Below are 17416 nucleotides of genomic sequence, written 5' to 3'. Positions count from 1 at the left end.
GCAGATTAGCCACACGGGATCCGCTCGTGTGAAAGAGCCCAATGCATGGCTACACTCACCCAGTCCTAATAAAATCTGGTCCTACCTCATCCAGGGTGTCGCTGGCGTCGGTGTGATGTCCGCTGGATCCAGAACAAGGTCCCTGTGGTGATAGAGAAAAAAAGAATAATCACATAAGGAAGGGATGGTGACTGCCCCTGTGAAACTACCAGCTGGGGGCGCTGTGCTGGCCTGGTAGACTGAGCTATGCCAATGTATAGCAGGGTAATTTAGGACATTTCCCCTAAGTGCTACCACACAGTACTAATGTCCACATTGTGGCCCCTCACAGTACTAATGCCCATCTTGTGGCCTTTCACAGTAATTAAGCCCACCTTGTGGTCCCTTCACAAAAGTTATGTCCTTCTTGTGGCCCCTCACAGCAGTTATGCCCACCTTTGTTCCTGTCACAGTAGTTATGCCCAGATATATGCCCCTCACAGTAGTTATGCCAAATATATGCCCCCTCACGGTATTTATGCCAGATATGTGCCCCTCACAGTGGATATGCCCAGATATGTGCCCCTCACAGTGGATATGCCCAGATATGTGCCCGCTCACAGTGGTTATGCCCAGATATGTGCCCACTCACAGTAGTTATGCCCAGATATGTGCCCCTCACAGTGGATATGGCCAGATATGTTCCCCCTCACAGTAGTTATGCCAGACTATGTGCCCCTCACAGTAGTTATGACCAGATATGTGCCCCCTACAGTGGTTATGCCATATTATGTGCCCCTCACATTAAATATGCCCACATATGTGCCCCTCACAGTGGTTATGCCAGATTATGTGCCCCCCTCACAGTAGTTATGCCTTCATATGTGCCATCTCATAGTTATGCCTTTATATGTGCCCCACTCACAGTAGTTATGCCAGATATGTGCCCCCCTACAGTGGTTATGCCAGATTATGTGCCCCTCACATTAGATATGCCCACATATGTGCCCCTCACAGTGGTTATGCCAGATTATGTGCCCCCCTCACAGTAGTTATGGCAGATTAGGTGCCCCCTCAGTAGAGATGCCCACTTTTGTGCCCCCTCACTCTAGTTGTGCCCATCAACCCCCCCCTTCCCCTTTGCCCCCAGTCTGCAGTGTTAGGAAAATAAAAAAAAAACACATACTTACCCTCTTCCCTGATGTTGCGCTGCCACACTGACATCGCACTGCTGGCTGTACTAAAGGCAGTTTTCCGGGCCTTCAGAGCTCCTCCCACAGCCAGCAGCCCGATGTGCGGCCAGCAGAGGGAGCGCTAGAGCTCCTGCTTCACTGATGATCTGGAGACAGCCCGGCAGTGACAAGAACTGCCGGGCCGAGTGTATGTGAGTGAGTGCGCGCGTCCTCTCTCTTCCTCCCACCCCCTCTGCGCAAACCTCCCCCACCTTGCCTCATATTAAACATGTAATGGAGCGCCCTGACGGGGCCCGACATTGTCACTGTACTTCATGCCGGGCCCCTTCACAGCGCTTCATTACATGTTAGTACAGCGGGCCCCCTCCCCCCGCCGGGCCCGGTCGCAGTCGCACTCCCTGCGACCGCGATCGTTACGCCCCTGGCCATGGGGTCCCTGGACCGCGCGACGAAGTCCCTGACCTTGTTGTTGAACCATGAGGCCATGAGATCCACATCCGGCCGACCCCACCTCTCGCAGATGGCCCGAAAGACCTGCAGGTGAAGAGCCCACTCACCGGGATGGAGACGCTCCCGGCTGAGGAAGTCTGCGATCCAGTTGTCGATGCCGGGTATGTGAACTGCCGACAGTGCCGAAACATGTTTCTCCGCCCAGTCCTACAGACACTAAGCTAAAAACTGATTTAGCTTAGTCCCTGTACGAAGGGAATAGCTGAAGAGGGAGGAGCTTACACTTTGTGTGCTTAGTGTCCGCCTCCTAGCGGCAACAGCTATACCCATGGTCAATGCCTGTGTCCCCCAATGAGACGGATGAGAAAAATAGTTAATCCTTCGTGACAGAACGGCTGATTATTTTTAATTAAGACCAATTGAGAAAAAGATTTTTAGCCCAAAATGAGTACAATGCAACCATTAAAAAAATACAGAGCCTTTAAAGACGCATCAACATCAATACTCAATTCCTATGGGAAGCCATGTCGGAACAATTTTTTGTAGCGAGTGATTACCCCGATCCTAAAGGATTTTCCGGCCTTCTGTAAGGGCTCATGCACACAGCTGTGTCCATATTGCGGTCTACAAATCGCCGATCCACATGATACAGATACCTTCTATGTGCTGTCCGACTATGACTGTTCTGGTCTGCAATACGGACAAGAATAGGACATCTTCTATAATTTTCGGAACGTACATACGGATGCGGACAGCACACGGGTGTCATCTCTGTTTTGCAGACCCATAGAAATGAATGGGTCCAGGTGCAATCGCCAAAAATTGTGGATTGGACATAAGCCCTAGGCCTGAATCCGTGTATAAAGAAAAGTTCAGCAGTGCTTTAACCCCTTAATGACCAGGCCTTTTGGGGCCTTAAAGGGGTTTTCCCAGTAAAAATGATTTTTTAACAAGTTCCTGCCGCATGGCCCATGAAACAGAAAGTTCAAACTTACCTGCTTCACGTCACTCCAGTCCTCCATGCTGCCTCTCCCTGCCCTTACTTACGTTTTTGGGGTCTCAGAAAACCCCTGTAATCTATTACAGAATTTCTTTATAAATTTGGCTTCTGGAGACAAATTTTGCTAATACTGCCCAAACGTTTATGTGCTATTTAGACTCTTGTCGCCGCCCGTAGTAATGGCGCTGTTGCTGACACGTCTCCGCAGTGCACGGGGTGAGGAGCTATTTACCCTTTATACAAATCCGTTTCCTCCTGCCGTTTCAGGGACCCGCCATGGCAGTTCTTGATTTGTGGTCGTGCAGCGCGTTCTGTGTAGGGAAATCTCCATGTCTTGTTCCGTCGCGGGGCTGCACACAATCCTCCGCTGATTCTCTCCGCTTTGTCTCGACTTCTCTGTAAACATATTTACATCAGGTTAGATCCCCGGAGGTTTCGCCCCCATGGCTCGGGATGCCTGCAGTGCGCGTCTTGATTATTTTCTATTAAATTGAACAATTATTTTTTATTCTGCTGTCTCCACTTTTTACAGAATCGATTGATCGGCTCATCTCAGGCCAAATAATCAATCTAAAGTGACAAAAAAATGAAAGGGATCGATTTATAACAAAAAAAAAAAAAGGTTCTGCAAGTTTCTAGTACACTTTCCTAACCGCTTTCAAGAGCTCTGCTTGCTGTCAGGAAATGGGAGCACTCTCGCCTGCATTCAGAGGCTAATATTTTTTCACAGCTGAGGATTTGTCACAATGTGTCCAGTCTAGGCACTCCTCTACCACATGTCTTGTCCTGATAGTTGCTACAATGTTTCCGTGCCAGTGGTGATGTAATATTATTGGCACAGTGATGTCGTCATGTCTTTTGGCATGAGCTCACTGTAACTATCACACCCGTCGGTGGGGGGGAAGGGTGGCAATTACAGCTTTTACACCAAGAAGTAGCATTGGCGTAATTTGCAGCCCTACATGACAGTGTAAGTTAATGTTATGGGGTACTTTTTGAGAGTGGGGGTACGTAGGACGCAGATACACATAGAAGGACACCTTGAATGCCAGCACATGACCGGGCACCAGACCTAACGTTGCGGCCAACCAATCCCATGGCCTGTGTCCGGTACTCACCTGAGTATGACCAAGCTGCAGTACCAGGCACAGCCTATACACAAGAGTGGCGCTATTTCTAGAAGAAAAAAAAATGAAGCCGACCATTATTTTCTAATCTCTTGAGTATAAAAGGCTCCCTGAATCTCCTCTGTATTTGTAGTTTCCTTCACATTTTAATATCCTCCACCCAGGCTGAGAAAAACTGGTCTGCAGATTTCGAGGCCGCAAATAAGCTTTTAAGAGACGCCCGGCGCTTTGTGCAATCTTGACAGAGCTTTTAAAACAGAAATATGTTTATTACAAGCCGGCGTTTCCGTCCCTGCATCACCGCCTTCTCTTTACTTAGAATAAAAATGTGTTGCAGGCGCCTCATGGTGCGCCGGCGCCCCCGCCATGAATATTAATCTGCCGCGATGTGGGCTCAGTGGTGGCAACGATATATGTTGCTTTATCAAGCGCCGTGGTGTTAATACCATGCTGTCTTCAGAAAGAGGAACCCCCCTCGGTGCCACTTCCATGGCTAATTTCTCACTCCAGATACAGCAATTATAGCTTCATACAACAGATTTCCCCGAGAGCAACATTTGGGGGTTTTATTCTAGGTGACCTTGCTTTGGCGGGCGCTCACGGTCACTCATGATGTCCGCATCTCACACGACTGCAACGGGGACACAATGGTCAATCGTCCTTCTTTCTAGCGCTGCAATTAAAGGCACAGTGTGTCAGTTCCTGGCCGTGTCGGGGATTGTCACCTGTAGAATTATACAGGTTTCTGTGTCCTTTGTCAGTTGTCCTTCTGGATTTGAAAGTTTGTGACGTTTGCCATTTTAGCATGTAGGTCCATAAATGGTCGGGATGGTATTAGAAGGTTGTCACGGGGTGTATAACCTGTTGTTAATCGGAGCCGCCCGCTGCAACAAGAGGGTGAATTTTCATGACCACGGGAAACTTGAAATCTATAGATCTATCTCTACTGGCATAGATTGTCAGGGACAGCTCTTCTGTTCTTAAAGAACTACAAGTTCCAGCATGGCAGAAAAGGCTGAGACTTGTTTTGGAATTTGAAAGGTGATATGAGGCTTTACAAATACTGTATATTGACCCCTGCTGTAAGTTATAAGAGTAATTAAAGTCGTCAGGAGGACCCTCCACCAGTCATCAAGAAGCCCCGTGACCGTATAGAAAGTGTGTCATGGGTCATGGTACTTCAGTACAGTGCCCTCCATTGTATGGCCGGTGCCTCCATAACAGCAGCAAACTTTGGGCTTTTTAATTCATTGTCACCCACAATGCCCCCATAACCATGTCAGCCACATTGTCTCCAATACATTGTCATTCACAGTACCCCCATAACAGTGCCAGCCGTAGTGCCCTCCAATACATTGTCACATATAATGCCTCCATAACAGTGTCAGCCACAGTGCCCTCCATAACACTGTCAATAACAGTGCTCTCTAATACATTGTCACCCACGATGCCCCCATAACAGTGCTAGAAGAGAGCCGTCCATTGCAGTGTCACCCTCACTGCCCCCATAACAGCGTCAGCCACAGTGCCCTCCATAACAGTGTCAATAACAGTGCTCTCCAATACATTGTCACGATGCCCCCATAACACTGCTAGAAAAGAGCCGTCCATTGCAGTGTCACCTACAATGCCCCCATAACAGCGTCAGCCACAGTGCCCTCCAATACATTGTCACCCTCAATGCCCATATTACTGCATCAGCCACAGTGCCTTCTATGCAGTGTCGGCTACAATGCCGCCGTAACAGTGCCGGCCACAGGGCCCTCCAATACATTGTCACGCACTGTACCGCCATAACAGTGCCAGACACAGTGTCCCATAACGCTGCCAACAATGCCCTCCATTGCAGCTACAATGCCCCAAGAACAACCCCAGACACATTGCCCCCATTGCAAGCCCACCCACAATACCCCCTATTGCAGTGTTAGCCACAGTACGCCAGTAAAATTGCCAGCAAGTTCCAACTTGTTTCTAATACCTGTGTGCCACACATGCTCCTGCACCAAGGCTAACCATTGCACCCCATAACTGCCCGTACAATGCAAGCCACAAATTCCCCCATAAGGTAATACGTTCATCTTCCTTATTCTCTCACCTCTGTTACTTTCAGTTCTCAGCCATTCAGCAGCCACTCACATGGAACTACCTCTTCCTGTGGCAGTGGTCAGAGACCCTTCTCTCCCAGCAGAAGCGATCTGAGATATCTATCCATTTTAGAGCACTTCATAAAATAGAGGCACTGACCATATGTTATAGATTGTAAGCTCCCTTGGTCATTGGCCTCTTTACATGCACTGTTTTCTGTGAAGCAAGCCGTGTAACCGAGCATTCAGCCAGACGACCAGTGCAGATCTGTGATACTTTGTACTATTCTTCCTATGTAATATAATATAGGAGTTTGCATTTATCTCAGATCCCTGCAACTCAAGACTTCAGAGTCCTTCCTAAAATTCCTTGTACACGTATTCATCCATCAAGCCAGAGTAAAATCATTATCTTCACAGGCCGTCAGGATTTTACCTTGGGGAGAGCAATAAGCTGCAGGTAATAGAGTCAATACTGCGTCCCAGAGTGGGACACGCTATAAATGCTTATTGTGCCCCGTCCTCAGTTCCGTCCCTCCGGCTCCTCATGCGCTGTAAATGTCAGCGTGTTTCCAGGCTCTAATGATTCCTTCTGGAGAGATACCTTAAAATCCATGCACATTGTGTTTGTCTTTCATCCTATTAATCTGCAGTAATAGTTGACCCGTGTCTGTCCTCCCTTCTAGGGCTGATCAATACCTCCACATTTGGAGCCCTGACCCTGCCACTCTTGCTGCCAGAGGGCTCTATGGTGAAGTCTTCTATCAGCTACCAAAACCTTTCAGTTCACCTTTTCTCTGTCATGCCAGGGACACCTGCACCGAACACACATCTGTCTCAGAAAACTGAATGTCACGTTACAATCTCATTTAGTCATCATCCTAAAATGCTAAATGAAAGTGAAATTCTTTGTCAGTAGATAATAAAATACTGCTCCTGTAGTAAAGAAAATAACTACTATAATACTGCTCCTATGTACAAGAATATAACTACTATAATACTGCTCCTATGTACAAGAATATAACTACTATAATAATGCTCCTATGTACAAGAATATAACTACTATAATACTGTTCCTATGTACAAGAATATAACTACTATAATACTGCCTCCTATGTACAAGAATATAACTACTATAATACTGCTCCTATGTACAAGAATATAACTACTATAATACTGCTCCTATGTACAAGAATATAACTACTATAATACTGCCTCCTATGTACAATAATATAACTACTATACTACTGCTGCTATGTACAAGAATAGAACTACTATAATACTGCTCCGATGTACAAGAATATAACTACTATAATACTGCTCCGATGTACAAGAATATAACTACTATAATACTGCTCCTATGTACAAGAATATAACTACTATAATACTGCACCTATGTACAAGAATATAACTACTATAATACTGCTTCCTATGTACAAGAATATAACTACTATAATACTGCTCCTATGTACAATAATATAACTACTATAATACTGCACCTATGTACAAGAATATAACTACTATAATACTGCTTCCTATGTACAAGAATATAACTACTATAATACTGCTCCTATGTACAATAATATAACTACTATAATACTGCTCCTATGCAGAAGAATATAACTACTATAATACTGCTCCTATGTACAAGAATATAACTACTATAATACTGCTCCTATGTACAAGAATATAACTACTATAATACTGCTGCTATGTACAAGAATATAACTACTATAATACTGCCTCATATGTACAAGAATATAACTACTATAATACTGCTCCTATGTACAAGAATATAACTACTATAATACTGCTCCTATGTACAAGAATATAACTACTATAATACTGCTCCTATGTACAAGAATATAACTACTATAATACTGCTCCTATGTACAAGAATATAACTACTATAATACTGCCTCCTATGTACAAGAATATAACTACTATAATACTGCCTCCTATGTACAAGAATATAACTGCTATAATACTGCCTCCTATGTACAATAATATAACTACTATAATACTGCTCCTATGTACAAGAATATAACTACTATAATACTGCCTCCTATGTACAAGAATATAACTACTATAATACTGCCTCCTATGTACAAGAATATAACTGCTATAATACTGCCTCCTATGTACAATAATATAACTACTATAATACTGCTCCTATGTACAAGAATATAACTACTATAATACTGCCTCCTATGTACAATAATATAACTACTATAATACTGCTCCTATGTACAAGAATATAACTACTATAATACTGCTCCTATGTACAAGAATATAACTACTATAATACTGCTCCTATGTACAAGAATATAACTACTATAATACTGCTCCTATGTACAAGAATATAACTACTATAATACTGCCTCCTATGTACAAGAATATAACTACTATATTACTGTCTCCTATGTACAGGAATATAACTACTATAATACTGCTCCTATGTACAAGTATATAACTACTATAATACTGCTCCTATGTACAAGAATATAACTACTATAATACTGCTCCTATGTACAAGAATATAACTACTATAATACTGCTCCTATGTATAGGAAAATAAATACTATAATACTGCTCCTATGTACAAGATTATAACTACTATAATACTGCTCCTATGTACAACAATATAACTACTATAATACTGACCCTTATGTACAAGAATATAATACTGCTTTCATGTACAGGAATGGGAATATCTTTGAGGACACTTTTAAGTTTCAGAGATGGAGTTTTATACTTATATTGCTGCCATTTGACTCCATAAAAATACACTCATATCCTAATGACATGTTCTCGCTGGCGGAGTTCCTGGTGCCCACTCCCCTACTATAGCTTCAGTCCTGTGCGGAGAATGTTACTCTTTTAGCTCCTCCTTACTTAAAGGGGTTTTCTAAGTGTTTAATACTAATGACCTCTCTTCAAAATCGGTCATCAGTATACGATCGACGAAGGTCCGAAACCCGCCACCCTTGCCGATCACCTGTTGATAGAGGCCATGGCGCTTTATTGAGCTCCGCGGCCTCCTAGCAGCTTATTAAGCACAGCGCTATCCATTGGATAGTGTCTGCTCTTGGTATTGCAGCTCTGCCTCCTCCTTCACTTGAATGGGACCGAGCTGCGCCTAGGCCTTGTGACCACTGAATATGATGTTACTTAGAGTTGCTGTGCCCACTGCAACTGATCGACAGGGGTCCCGGGCGTCGGACCCCACGATCAGATGCTGATGACACTTGGAAAACTCTTTTAATGAAGCTGCTGGTAGCGGGACGGACACCACAGCTGTTTAGTGCTTTTATTTTAGCAATGGTGGCGTTACAGCTCAGGGACCCCCCCCCACCAGTAAGGCTAGGGCTACACATCGACATTTGTTGCGCGACACATAGGGCACAACTACACTGCAACATGTGTCGTGCGACATTTTGTCGCACCAATATCGCGCGACAATCTTTATAATGGTGGTCTAAGGTGTCGTACTGCGACATGCGACATACTGCAACGCAGCAGAAACGCGTCGCAGAAACGCAGGATGTCGCAGTGCGACACCATAGACTATCATTATAAAAATTGTCGCGCGACATTGGTGCGACAAATGTCGTCGTGTAGACCTATCCTAAGAAGTTCCTATTAAGGCAGATAATGGAAGTTCAGTTCCCAGTGCAGGTTACTTGGTAATCCCCAGGTAATCCGTCTTTCCTATGTGGACCCTGGGAGGATTGCTGGAGCCCCTCTGCCCTTCATATGTAGTTTGGGGTCTCGAGTCTTTACTTGGAGCTTGGTGGAGAGCTGTCATTATGTTGTGGAGTGAGGTAGAATTAATGAAGCAGCTGGGGCCCGCTCTTCGGGGCGCTTTATCGCTCGGATCCAGGTGCTTTGCGCCTTGCTATTTGCAACCTATAGATTTTTTTTTTTTCCTCCTGTTTAGCTGTATCGAGCATTTAATCAGCGAAGACACCCCCCCTCCCCCTCCCCCACAGGAGCCTTTCCGAGCGGCCCCGTACCTGCTCCCCTCTGCCGGAGCGCTTCATTGTGACCCTCGTTCCGAGAGGTTAGACGTGCAATTATGGATCGATGACTGGATTTTTCCTGTTGTGCCATATTATGTTGTCAGCTCCTCTTTCCTCGCCAGCGTGAAGTCATTCCGCCAAGCTGCACCGTAAACCTGCCACGTCCGAAGAAGTTTTTTGTTTTTTTTATTGTAACCGTTGTCTCTCCATTTTGTGTTTCGGAATTTATCATCTTAGATTGTGAATTAAAGAGCTAAAGGTTTGAATGCAAGCCGTTACTCCCTGTTACCGTCCGTCTTAGGCCGGGGAGAGGAATTCTGAAGAAAATCCCTGCCCTCCATGATCGGTAAGAAACTCCCAAGACCTGCGTGGATAGAGCTGAAGGTCATCATCTTCCGCTCATCTGCTGCCAAGTTTAGGGTCACACCAGTATAGAGTCCGTATATTCTTCACCCCCCCCCCCCCCCCCCCGTGTTTTAACCCTTTCCTACATAACGGCGTACGCTTACATCGAGTGGGTACAGGACTTGTGCCAGCGCTGCCCGGCTGTGATATTCAGTGACTTCCCTTCGCAACAGTCTGGATTGGAGAGAACTCCAGTCCTGGCTGTTTAACTCCTTAGATGCCATATTGCTGTCGTGGTTCCGATCCATAAATTCACACTTTACTTACAACATCCTCCACCATAGATGGCATAAGTGAAAATTGTATGGTCGACATTTTATTTCACCTTGTCCTGGGATTCGCGCCACCTGGTAAGTGTCCTGTGGTGGATTCAGCTCCTGGTCTCCTTGGTGGTTTGTTGTTGCTGCAGAATGGGCCGGTGCTATAAGTCATGATACGTGTATTTGTGCTCCGTCACTGATTTGCATTTCCTCCCCCAGAAAAGTTTGCTGCTGTGGAAACACCAGACTTTGTCAGTTTCTTTGGTGAAATCTGATTTCGCGGAGGCGTGTGCGTTTTATTTTCTTGCTGCTCCTTAATAATAGTGCACAGCGTCCGTACACCGCCCGTCCTGTGGCGGATGCCTTCTGGGGGGGGGCAGTGGGTATTTACTGTTTTTTACTGTCCCTACAGTCCACCTACAGGAAAATCACATTTAGACTCTGCAACCGTCACATATGAATGGCAATGTCCCTGGAGGGTCTGATATAAAGTAGTGGTCATGGAAGGGGGGGGGACGACGACAGGGAATTTTCAGGACTTCCTGTTAGTCGGATCAGTGAAGAACATTGCTGTCAGCCTCTCCCTGTAAGAGTGCAATAGACTGTAAAAGGGTATATTCTTAGGGGAAGGGGGTACTATCTCTCCTTAGAGAGAGAGCACCTTAATCAGTGTGAGGAGACTTATAGGCCATACATGCTCCTCAGGAATTCTGGGAGGAAAGGGATGCAAATGAGCTCTTAACAAGCTCCGCCTCTAATGCAAGGCAGCCATCCTACAAGTCAATGTTCAGCTCTTTAGCTAAGCCTTGAGACATGACTTGGATATTAAATAAGCCAGCACCTGTAGGTGCATGTATGGCCTATATGTCTCCTCACGCTGATTAAAGCGCTCTCTCCCTAAGGAGAGCTAGTACCCCCCCTAACCCTGACACTCCTCTCACCCAGTCAAGCCAGTACTCTCTGCTCTGCACTGATGAGGGACAATCACCCCGAAACAGCTGTCTGCAGATGAGGCGCTGGCTTATTTAATATCCAAGTCATGTCTCAAGGCTTAGCTAAAGAGCGGCCTTACATCTGGTGGCATTAGAGGCGGAGCTTGTAAAGAGCTGCCTTACATCTGGTGGCATTAGAGGCGGAGCTTGTAAAGAGCTGCCTTACATCTGGTGGCATTAGAGGCGGAGCTTGTAAAGAGCTGCCTTACATCTGGTGGCATTAGAGGCGGAGCTTGTAAAGAGCTGCCTTACATCTGGTGGCATTAGAGGCGGAGCTTGTTAAGAGCTCATTTGCATCCCTTCCCTCCCAGGGTATATTCTGAAATGGCACATCCGTTACTAACATTATTGGCGGTCATCGGGCCAGAACTTTGGGACCACCTATTGCTCCCAAGGGTCCCCGGTGCTCAGGAAAGTCCGCCTTTGGCACTGATTGAATTGGAAACTCTAATGGTTTCGGTCGTCGTCATACGAAAAGATTCCATTAAAGGGGTTTTCCAGGGCCCTGTTATTGATGAGCTATCATCGGGTCATTAAATATCCGATTGGTGGGGGTCCGACACCGCGCACCCCCACCAATCGGCGGATCCCTGCAGAACCAGGTCCTGAATGGAGCAGGAAGCTCAGCTCTATACAAAGGGTAGTGGCCGTGCCGGGTTACTGCAGATCATCTCCCATTGGAGGCTGCAGGGAACAGTCGATCGGTGGTCACTGATCGGATATTAATGACCTATCCTGAGGAAAGGTCATCAGTGTCAGGAGCCTAGAAAACCCCTTTAAATTAAAACTGTCCTTCCAGTCCTTATGTAAATGAAGTTTAAACATCATATAATGAAAAGTTATGTAACCTTCTAATATACTTTGTGTGTCAGTTATTCACTGTTTGCAAGATCTCTGCTGGCTGTCAGTGACTGGGAAGCTTTATTTACATCTAGAGACTGAAAGCCTGTGCAAACGCAGGATTTGCTGCAGTTGTATCCAGTCTATTCAGTCCTTTATGAGATTATTGATGGTGGTCCTGAATATAGGGCTTCCCCCAGAATGCCCTAACCCCGTAGCAGAGACCCCATTTAACCCCATGATGCCCTGCAGAGTAGTAAACCATAACTTTACTTGCGGATCAGTGCCCCAAACATATGGCAGTGACTGGCAGTCATAAATGGATATGCTGTAGACGAGTGGATTCCACCCTGTGCTCGAAATCTAGTGTTCCCAGCATGCTGGCTGTCAGGATATGCTGGGAGTCGTAGTTTTGCAGCTGCTGGAGGGTCACAGGTTTGAGACCACTGCTTAAGACGATGCTATGATCCGCGTCACTCCAATTACATATTTCTAGGGATTGATCTCCGTTGTCCTCAATGACCTTCGCTGCACCACAGATATGACAGTTCAGTGAAGTCACTTAGATTGTGGCTTCAGAGCAGCACTCAGCAGAAATTTTATCATCCTCGCACATTTTTGCATGCCTCTGTGTCCTCCCAAACATCCATTAGTCACAATAGCGAGCCTATTGTTAGCTGCAGACAATGGCGCGGTTCCTGAGCCGCCTAATTTGAGGTATAACATGCCTCAGGAACCAGGCGTAAAATCCTCCGGGAGTACAGGTCAGAGAAAACGCTGCCGCAGCAATGACTCAATTCTGCTTATTTCTGCTATTTCAGGAGCCAGCACCTATGACAGAAGACCTGCTGGAGGAACAGTCTGAGGTCTTGGCTAAATTGGGAACCTCCGCAGAAGGGGCGCACCTCCGGGCACGGATGCAAAGTGCCTGCTTGCTGTCAGACATGGAATCATTCAAGGTATCTCTGATGTGTATGCTGCGTTACTACACCAGCAAGGAGCTGCACTGTGTTAGCGCGGGGAGGTCCTAAGGTTGAAATTTTTTAGGCATTCCCATCTTTACCTCTGGGGGCGCTGTTACATAGGAGTACATGAATATTTTCACTCTATGTTATTAATGGGCTTGTCTCAGTAATAACATTAAATGCCCTCTCAGTGGGGAATATGACAGATGTGACCCCAGCAGTCATTAGGAGAACACAGTGCACACTTCATCTTCTAAGGGCTTTTTCAAGCCGTCGGACCTTCACCAGTCAAATATTGATGGTACGTCCTAGTGATGTCTGCACGCAGACAGCATTCAGCGCCACTGGCCGGTGAGCTCAAAACTGGACCCTCCACATGAAGCATGTTTCATCTGTACTTCATTTTCAAGATCTCTCCTTGCTGTCAGTGAGTGGAAAAATTTCATGTTGATACTAAGGGTCCATTCACACGTCCGTATGTGTTTTGCGGATCCGCATTTTGCGGACCGCACATCGCCGGCACTCTCATAGAAAATGCCTTTTCTTGTCCACAATTGCGGACAAGAATAGGACATGTTCTATTTTTTGGTGGAACGGAAGTGCGGATGCGGACAGCACATTCCGGCCCCATTAAAAATGAATGGGTCCGCACCTGTTCCGCGAAATTGCGGAACGGATGCCGACCCATTTTGCGGACGTGTGAATGGACCCTTAGAGGCTTAAAAGCCACCCATGCCTAGTCCTGCTCGCAGCTGGGAGTGTGCTGCAGTTGTATCCAGTCTAGACAATGCTCTGTGAGCTAAACAGCCTGAACTCCAGACTGATACACTGTAGCAGACATATTTGTACTGCTTCAGAGAATTGTCTAGACTGGATACAATTGTACCAAATCCTCAGCTGCAAGAAATATTTCTCATTTTAGAAAGCAAACATCTTCACTGTGATTGCAGGAGAGGTGCATTGTGGTAGAAGCCATGCTGCATTTAGCGCATGTACTCTCCTATCTCCAGCGGTCCCATACAGTTGAATGTTGCGGCCTGGCGGCGACCATCACGTCTATGAGATGGGGAACACAGGGCTCAGGTTTTGTTGATGTGCAGGGGCTTCAGCGCTCGGATCCCCGACAATCAGACACTTATCCTCTATCCTGTGGATGGGGTTTGGTGTTTGTAATGAGGCGACCCTATAAAGAGCCCTAAAACTTGACTAGGTGATATTGGCCAAGCCAGAGGAGCTTCCTATAGGTGGCGCTAGAGAGAGAAGTTTCTTCTGTCTGGAGGAGAGCTAATTTGCACGGTATAAGAGACATGTACATGTGAGTGCCCTGCAGGTATCACCACCTCCTAAATTTACACCCCCATCCCCTGTGACTTGTATGACTGCTCTTCTACAGGCTGCGAACCCCGGCTGTTGCCTGGAGGACTTTGTCCGGTGGTACTCCCCACGGGATTACGTCGAGGAGGAAGTGGTGGATGAAAGCGGCAACAAAGTTATCAAAGGGGAACTGAGCGCGAGGATGAAAATCCCCAATAACATGTGGGTGGAAGCCTGGGAGACGGCCAGACCAACCCCTGTCCGCCGACAGCGCAGATTATTCGATGACACCAAGGAGGCAGAAAAGGTGAGAAGACGAATGTCTGTTTCCTGTTAAAGGGGTGTTACATGAACTGGTGAAAATATCCTTTAATCTGGAGATGAGTGATCTAGCCAGTTATCACCCTGACTACCACATTAACCTGCATTTTATTTCAGTGGGGAGGGGGAGATAAGTGGCTGCCAAGCAAAAATTCTGACGGATTGATGTGCAGTTTGGTGCTTTCTTTAAGAAGAAGAAGAAGAAGAAACTTTATTATTGTCATTGTGGTTATACATCAAAAATTCATTTTGGTAACCCAGCCCCGAGAGCTCCAAGCCGCTGCATCTGTGTGCACCGCCATCTGGGGAAATCTAAGGCTTCTTTCACATTAGCGTTAGGATTGTCCGGCAGGCTGTTCTGTACTAACGCTAACACCGTGTGCCGCTAGAAATCTGCTCCTGCTCCATTCACTACAGCGTGCTACCTTCTGTGCTTTTGCCATCCAGAAGTCTGGTGGCTCACCATTTTCAAGATTTCTGCTGCCTGTAAATAGAAGCAGTACTAGAATACATAAGGAGGTTCCCCAGTCCTATTATGACATTTTTATCTGCATAAAGTGCATATTTTTGCCTTGTATACCTGTTTATGTCAGCGCTATTTCTTCCCCTGTTCTCAGCATCACTGCATTCAGACTGGATGTTTACATGCAGAACTTCCTGTTTTCCTCAGTTTCCTGATAGGTATCCTAGCATGGTTTGCTCTGTAATGTTTCTCATGGTTTGCCCGGCCTGCTACACTGTTTTCTCTAAAGTAGTCATGCCCATACACCTCTTTCTTCCTTGTTAGAGCAAGCCCTGTAAAACGTTACAGAGCAAAGTATGCTGGGAAAACAGGAAGTTCTGCATGTAAACATCCTGCCAGAATGCAGTGATGCTAAGAACAGGAGAAGGAAAGTGCTGACCAGACAAACCAGTATATAGGGCAAAAATATGCAGTGTTTGGGGTACTCTGGGCAGATTTTGAAAAAAATCATTATGGAAGTAGAGGGTCTCTTTAAAGGCTATGTACTCCTTTGGGGGTATTTTTATATTTTTTATTAATGCATTGTACTAATTTTGATGTAAAAACATCATTTTTTTAATTAGTCTTTATTAAAAAATATTCAGCCATTCTTTAAAATTTTCAGCCCCTTTCTCTGTGCAGGATTGAGATTCTCTAGTAGCAGGCTCTGTATTTTTTACTCTGTCCGTGAGGCAGCTTAACTGATGGCTCCTTATCTTTGATCTCTGCTCCTCCACCATTTTGTATCCTTCAAATACAATTTAAAGACAGTGTCCATCTTTGCAACCACAGTTTTCTTTCATTGAGATAGATTTTAATTAAAATGTCCTATTATTTTGTTTCTACAGCTCCTATGTACACCTTTGTGTCTCCATGGTAACAGACTACAAACAAACACTGTAGTCTGACCCCGCAGTCATACTTTCTTCCATTTCTTTATGCAGACACCTTTGGTAGGTAAAGAAGAGGAGACTATACAGGGTTTGTTACCTCGGAGATTCATGGATCTGCATAAGAGCTGTAGAAACAAAACAAGAGCACCTATGGCATAGTGACCTTAATTACCATTTTGGGACAATATGCAATAGTTGTAATGGTGAATATAACCTTTAATGCACAACTATAGGCACAGCCCTAGCGATCATGGAGACTGGCAGAGCTTTACTGGGGATGGCGGTAGATGTTATTGCTCTGTGTGTAGGAGATCACTGAATATCTACTGGTGATGAGTTATGTGGTGGCTGCTTTGGTCAGCAGTGATTAATGTGGTCTGTGTCTGTGATAACCTTGGCTAACCTTTGTATGTTCTTGTTATTTGGTTAACACAGAAACCAGAAACCCCCTCCCCAGATCGATTAAGTAATTAATTATCTGGATGTCCTCTGAATTGTCCATTTACATGACAAAGATCTATAACGCAGGGGTATCTGCCTAGGATGTGAATGCAAATTACCGCATTCGGAAACATTTTTTTATGTTGCTCCTTTCTTCAAAATAAAAAAAGTTTCCCCCATCATTCTGCACTCAGTCCCCCATAATGAGAAAGTGAGAAGAGAATGTTTGAAATATTTGCTAATCTATTGAAAAGTAAAAACTAAAACTTTGCATTGACATAATTGTTCAGCCCCGTTACTCGGTACCTAAGTCTTCAGCCCCGTTACTCGGGACCTAAGTCTTCAGCCCCGTTACTCGGTTTAGTGGGGGGAGGAGGACCAGCTCTAGGATGAGTCCTGGTTGTTCCAAACTTCTTTCATTTAAAGGGGTTGTCCGGTTTCCTATATTGATGATCTATCTTTAGGATAGGTCATCAATATCAGATCAATGGGGGTCCGACTCCCAGAACCACTATCAGCTGTTTGAAGAGACCGCAGTGCCCATGCGAGCGCAGCTTTCCCTTCATTGTTTACCTGCTCGCCGTTGACATCGCAGGGGTGAGCAATGTAATTACAAGTTGTCCCATTC

General features: G+C 45.5%; 1 protein-coding gene across 14 annotated transcripts in view; it reads left to right on the top strand.

Moving 5' to 3' along the window:
* Positions 1–17416, top strand: part of RAB3GAP1 (RAB3 GTPase activating protein catalytic subunit 1) — a 103772-nt gene that overhangs the window by 76138 nt on the left and 10218 nt on the right. For all 14 annotated transcript variants that reach the window (XM_040440543.1, XM_040440542.1, XM_040440544.1 and 11 more), the window contains exons 18-19: positions 13174–13311; positions 14711–14938. In XM_040440543.1, coding sequence (XP_040296477.1) covers positions 13174–13311; positions 14711–14938 — 366 coding nt within the window. The remainder of the gene's footprint in view (positions 1–13173; positions 13312–14710; positions 14939–17416) is intronic.

Source organism: Bufo bufo, chromosome 7, assembly GCF_905171765.1.
Source record: "Bufo bufo chromosome 7, aBufBuf1.1, whole genome shotgun sequence".
NCBI lineage: Eukaryota > Metazoa > Chordata > Amphibia > Anura > Bufonidae > Bufo > Bufo bufo.
The sequence above is the reverse complement of the archived record's forward strand: the minus strand, read 5'-3'. Positions and strand labels throughout refer to the sequence as shown.